General features: G+C 48.0%; 1 protein-coding gene across 1 annotated transcript; it reads right to left on the bottom strand.

Annotated features, from left to right (window-relative positions):
- Nucleotides 1-2339: 2339 nt before the first annotated feature.
- Nucleotides 2340-3173, bottom strand: LOC136508993 (dirigent protein 22-like). Its single transcript, XM_066503779.1, has one exon. The coding sequence runs from the start codon at nucleotides 3091-3093 to the stop codon at nucleotides 2557-2559; it is 537 nt and encodes a 178-aa protein (XP_066359876.1). The 5' UTR covers nucleotides 3094-3173; the 3' UTR covers nucleotides 2340-2556.
- Nucleotides 3174-6305: the final 3132 nt, after the last annotated feature.

Here is a 6305-nt window from a genome sequence, read left to right as displayed (position 1 = left end):
AACATTGACTAATTAGGCTTAAAACATTCGTCTCGCAATTTCCCACCAAACTGTGCAATTAGTTTTTCTTTTCGTCTACATTTAATGCTCCATACATGGGCCGCAAGCATTCGATGTGACAGGTACTGTAGCAACTTTTTGGAAATTGGGTAGCAACTAAACAAGGGCTCAGTCCATAAAGTTCATGCCGTTCACACCTACGGAGTACGTGGTTGTCACGGAAGATCGCGCAGAAGCATCCATTTTGTTGTCCATCACAAGCCTTTTGTGACCCCTGATGAAACGACACCGTACCAGAATTGACAGGACAACATGCATGCATCCAACGCGTGGGGCCCAGCCTGCCCTGCAAGTGAAGCAAAGTGTTGTGGTCCTCTCTTCTCTCTCTGGACAAAAAAAAGAAAAAGAAAAAAAAAGGTGGCGGACAAGGGGGAATGGGATCCTCTACTCCTACATAAACACAAACTATGACATCTTTGCTACTTTCTAGCATACACATCTTACGGGATGTTTGATTCCTCCTCTTCTGGCTACTTTCTAGCATACACATCTTAGGGGATGTTTGATTCCTCCTCTTAACTTTAGTAGCTGTCCCATCAGATGTTTGGACATACACATGGAGTATTAAATCTACACTAATTATAAAACTAATTGCACAGTTTATGACTAATTTGTGAGACGAATCTTTTAAGTCTAATTAGTCCATGATTTGACAATGTGGTGCTACAGTAAACATGTGCTAATAATGGCTTAATTAAGCTTAATAAATTCGTCTCGTGGATTACTAACGGATTCTGTAATTTATTTTTTATTAGTATTCAAACACTCCATGCGACACCCTCATATGACACCTCCTAAGAGGCCGTTCGGCTGGCTGGCTGGTTCTGTCACTCACGAAATCACTGTTCACGTCCTACCAGAATAGTATTTTTCTCTCACAACAATCAGCCGGAATATGATTTTTCAGTCCTGCCGAACAGGCCTGAAATTTTAGTCACCGGATCCAAACACCCATTGGTCTCGTCGTACGGCCATTAATTAATAGCCATACCGTCAGCAACTCTGAACGGCTGATTTTCTTGGTTTGGGTCTTGTTTAGATTGAAACTTTTTTCAACCTGATGAATAGTACCATTTTCGTCTTATTTGACAAATATTGTCCAATCGTGGACCAATTAGGCTCAAAAGATTCATCTCGTGATTTCCAACTAAACTGTGTAATTAGTTATTTTTTTTACCTACATTTAATACTCCATGCAAGTGGCTAAAAATTGATGTGATGAAGAGAGAGTGAAAAAACTTGGAACTTTGATGGGATCTAAACAAGGCCTTGGTGAGAAATATTGGCACCCACCCGTGCAGCTAGGTGTGTTCTCCCACACCAATACTGCACTGTCGGCCTGTACATGGTCCGGGTTTGACGCAGTCTGTTCGTTTGGCTGTAGCGTGTTATAAACGATCGTAAATTTCTAGCCGAAACAGTATTTTTCTCTCACACAAATCAGCCAGTAGTACTTCTTCACAAACCAACAACGATACGAACCAGCCAACCGAATCGGGGTCTTTCGGTAAAATCCAGACCAAACCGCAGGAGATGATATGCCAACGGTCTGTACCCACGGTTTCAACCCGTACCCGGTCACAGGAACTCCGCCCCAATCTCCGCTCCCACGGCAGCACCGCCGTCAACGCCGATCTTGCCGCCGGCAATGGCATGGCTTACGCGCTGCTCGCCAATGATGCCTCCGCCTTCGCCTGCCGTGCGCGGCAATGGTGTTCCCTGCACCACCGCTCGCCACGCCCACCTCGAGGCCGTCCGCGTGCAGTCCGCGGCGGTGCTAACGCAGGACCATCTGATGTGGCCGGCCGTCAAGTAGGATGGTGCTCGGGCTCGGGACGGGGTCCACGGCCGCCTCCGCCGTCATCGAGATTGGTGTGCTACTGGCCGCGGGCAAGCTCGAGAAGATCGTCGGCGTGCCCAGATCCAAGCGCACCTTCGAGCAGGTGCAGCTGCTTGGCATCTCGCTGCCCATGCTCAATGACCACCTGCGCATCGACCTCACCATTGACGGTGCCGGCGAGGCCCGATCTTGTCTCAACTGCATCACGAAAGGTCGCTGAGTCTCTGACTAGCACTGGTTCCATGGGCAACTAGAGATAGAGGACCGACGGAGATGCGTCAGGAAGACGACGACGAGCTGACGGGTTGAGCGCAAACCAACCCGGACGTGCTTTCTAACGCGGTTTGCGATGGGCTGGTTCGTGGATTGGTCCGGGTTATAACCGGACCATGTACAGGGCTACTGCACTGTAGATCAAGTGGAAAATACAAAGATTTCACTGAAAGGAAAATATAGCCGATGGTATTCTTGACTACTCGTCTAATACTAAGATTTCACACAATGCAAGCAGATCAAATGAAAAGGGGTTACAAAATTAAAACTACAATTTTGATTCTTCTCCATGATTTTCAATTCATGCATCTTCACGTATTCACGAATACATCGTCAAATTAAAGCCGATATACGTGGATCGAGACCGAGCACGCACTCGATAATCAATGCCTGATGAAGAGGTTGTACTCGACGGTGGCGTCGCCGGTCTTGAGGTCGAGGGTGTGCGTCCGTGCCTGCGCGTACCCGCGCGCCATCCGGAACACGCCGGTGCCGCCCACGACGGCCATCTCCCGGACGGCGTTGAACACCGCGTTGCGGCCCATGATGGCGACGGTGCTGCCGTTGTACTTGCCGGCCTGGAACACGAAGTTCATGTTCATCATGAGCGACACCTCGTCCTTGCCGGCGCCGATGTAGGTGCCCTGCGCGCGGCCCAGGGGCTTGGAGGACTTGAGGTCGGGGCCCTCGGTGAGCGGGTCGTCGATCACCACCACGGCGCCGAAGCCCGTCTTGGAGGTGTTGGTCACCGCCGCGCGCGCCACCTGCACCGCTGTCGGGCTCGGCCCGCTCACCACGTCGTGCCAGTACAGCTTGATGTGCGTGCTCTTCTCGCCGCCGCTGCTGGACGCCGCCGACGCGGCAGGTGCGGTGGTGGCTACCAGGATTGGCAGTAGGAGGAGGAGCACGGCGGCGGCCATGGCGTCCGGTTGAGGCTGAGACGTGTTCTTGGTGCTGTGCTCTGTTGTGGTGTGTGCTGATGGCGTCTGCGGAAGCGACTATTTATGCGCGCGCGAGATGGAGTGGCAGGTGCTAGAGAAGCTTTGGGAAGTTGACAGTTTGTTGTTAAGTACGGATTACAAGAGAAGCGAACAGGAGCAGTTTGTTGTTAAGTGGGCGGGGAGAATTATGTGCTTGGCGTGTTAGGGTGGTTGCTTTCGCTGAAATATTTGGTGAGATGCCATAATGCTGCTGGAGGGTCCGGGAAGATGGGATGCAATGCCGCTGTGGAAGGTACACTACGGGTCTTGCCATTCAGACGAGGCGTGCATAAATGTTATATTAGTCATGAGTGTAGTCAATTGTTTAATGAAGTGTTGATCGAACTAATCGACCAACCCCCTCCATAGTTATTGATACTCATATAAATATACTACTACATAATCCAACTTCACATACGGACAAAAGTGCTTAACTGAGGCGGGCCGGCGGCCGGCGGCCGGCGGAAGCGGCGAGGGAGGGAGAGATGACCACGTGGGAAACAACGAACGGAGGAAGAAATTTATCCTTTTCGCTGACAGGTGGGGTCCATCTCTTTTGGGGATTGGATTTTCTCATTCACTTAACACTTAAAGAGAAGACCTTCAAAACCTCCAAAATATATTTTGTATGTCCTCCGATAACTAGTTTTTGAGTTGGGGTTTTCTCCTACCGCCAGAGATAACTGATCAAGAGCAAACGAATCAAACCTGCTGGCTGCTGTAGTGGGTTGGACTGACCAAGATACGACCGACCACAGCGAATATGTCTTCCTTCCAACACGCATGTTCGATGCTTGCCGGCCAATCAATCCAACACCATCTACCCGGCGTGCTTGCGTTGTTCCCACGTCATTTGGGAGCTAAGCATGGAGTAATAGTTACGCCCTCATGCATATATTAACAATCCCTTCGAAACAACCGAGCTCGAATTAAGCGCAAGCATGCTGAGTATAGGAATACATACACGTGTAAAACATAGGATTGAAAAACAGAGAAATTTAGTGAGTATGGTTGTTTGGATGGCCAACGAAAAAAACACAGGGTTTCTAGATATAAGTGATGTCAATGGTAGATCACTTTTGGTATTAATCAATCATCTGGAAGGATCAAGCAACCTGGGCCCCACCCACCTATCATATCTCATTTGGGAGGCTGACCCATCCTATGTATGATCACTTGCAAGGATGACAGAATTGTTTGCCTCGATCCTACACGTAGGAGCAAAAAAAATGAGGTTGAACTGAATGAAAAGTTTTCTATGTTTTCCCTATAGAATCAGTCATATAGGAATTTTCCTCTATTTTTCCTATGGAGCATTCTTATGAACCAAACGCTACTACAACACTTCAATCCTAAGGAATCTGAATCCTGTGTTTTCCCTATGTTTCACCTCCATTCCAAAGGGCCCCTTAGAGTGTTAGTTGTTCATCTTGCTTGGTGCCTCGATCTGTTGGTGTTGTACTGTCCAGTTTGGCTATTCAGTTTTGGAACTTATACGTGGTTGTAATGACAAGTCAAATACTGTTAGGGAGCTCTAGATGCTGAAAATGTGAGATGTACTTTCTAATATACAAAGGACTGGCTTGAAGTACTTAGCTTCTACCATTGTCTTTATCGAAGAGCCAGACTCACAAATTTGTGAGTTTAATTCAAATAGGGTATGCTCTTCCCAGCCGGTCACTAGGCACATTTGCCGACCGGCTCGCGGTAATGCTCTAAATCGTACGTCCACCTGGACGCTCCATTTGCTGGGCCACGACGCCAGCCCTCTAAGGCGCAACGCGAGGCCGCCTTCGTGGTGCACCGCTCGGCCACTGACCTGTGGCAGAATCATCTGAAATAACATATTTACGGAGGCGCTCGTCTTCCACTAGACACTAAGCACTCCGAAAGTAAGCTACAGCAGACGGTATCCATCGGGCACACCCCAATAGAGAACCCAAAAGATCCATATTTTTCTCCAAGGATCCAATAATGAGAACGAGTTATAATACTTAATATATTTCATACATCCAGAGTTCTTAGAAATTCATTATTACATTGTCAAATGTCAGAGTGCGGAATATTTAATAGCGGAATTAAAATAAACATCTAGCGATAAAGAACAAGGATCCGTCTGTGCCCACCAGAGGAATCCTCCACACAAAGGTACTCCTCAAGCATTATCTGCAACATGGGTAAATAAATCCTGAGTACACAATATACTCGCAAGACTTATCCGACTAGTGGAAATAATTTCCCGACTCCAAGGGATATGCAAAGCTTTATGGTTTGCTAGTTTCCTTTTTGCAGAAAGCAATACTAATAGTAAGTCCTTATTTATGTTATTATTAATAGCCGTATTAATTTATTATCTAGCCATTCTAGGTAAGCACATGTTCTACTTTCAAGCAAGAGTTGAGCAATCAGTTCCACTTCATCACCTTTTAGCTTTCAGTTCTTACTACGATGCTAGAGTTAAGACAAGCCGTACCGACTCAGCGACGATTCACGAATCAATGTCCCCAGTTGGGTACCATGAAAACACACGCCCCGTTTGTACCTCAGGCACAAGCAGGACCAACCCATCACCCTCCTATCAAGGGGTCCAGGTCCCCGTCCAAATTTGGACTCCAAGCCCCCGCTTCTAAGTCCCAGACTTAGTGCGGTGCAAGGACCTCCACCATCCCCGCCTCGAATCAGTCGGTCCGGAAAGAGCCGGGACCCACGACAAGAGAGCAACAAGTCTTCCCTACGCCCATACCCAAGTATGTGCTCGGGATAATAGATCTGTGACTTGCCTAGCGTCCATTGCAACGACCGGTCCTTAACCGACATAGACATGGATAAAGTGTAACCAAGCTATGCCCTAATGGTCGTAGGACACAACCCCTTACACCCAACAGTACCCAGACCATATCCCTGCCTGGTCACCATTTTCTTTATATTTGTGCATGTAGTTTCCATAAAATGCCTGTAACGCAAATGCACATCATATATATATTCAGTGATCAAGAAATATGGCTTATGCTCCGGGGCTTGCCTTGGGCAGTCGGTGGGTCAACAAAGTCAGCATCAAAAGGCTCCGGGGCTCCCTCCTACACGAGGATCTCCTCCTCGTACTCCTCAATGACCTCTTCGTAATCCTATTCATCCATGGGCACGAACTCTAC

The sequence above is a fragment of the Miscanthus floridulus genome, chromosome 15 (assembly GCF_019320115.1).
Source record: "Miscanthus floridulus cultivar M001 chromosome 15, ASM1932011v1, whole genome shotgun sequence".
Taxonomy (NCBI): Eukaryota; Viridiplantae; Streptophyta; class Magnoliopsida; order Poales; family Poaceae; genus Miscanthus; species Miscanthus floridulus.
Note: the sequence above shows the minus strand (reverse complement) of the source record. Positions and strands in the feature narration are given on the sequence as shown.

Bases quoted from the DNA above. Each gene is read 5' to 3' on its own strand.
- LOC136508993 (XM_066503779.1), bottom strand. From the start codon at position 3,093: ATGGCCGCCGCCGTGCTCCTCCTCCTACTGCCAATCCTGGTAGCCACC.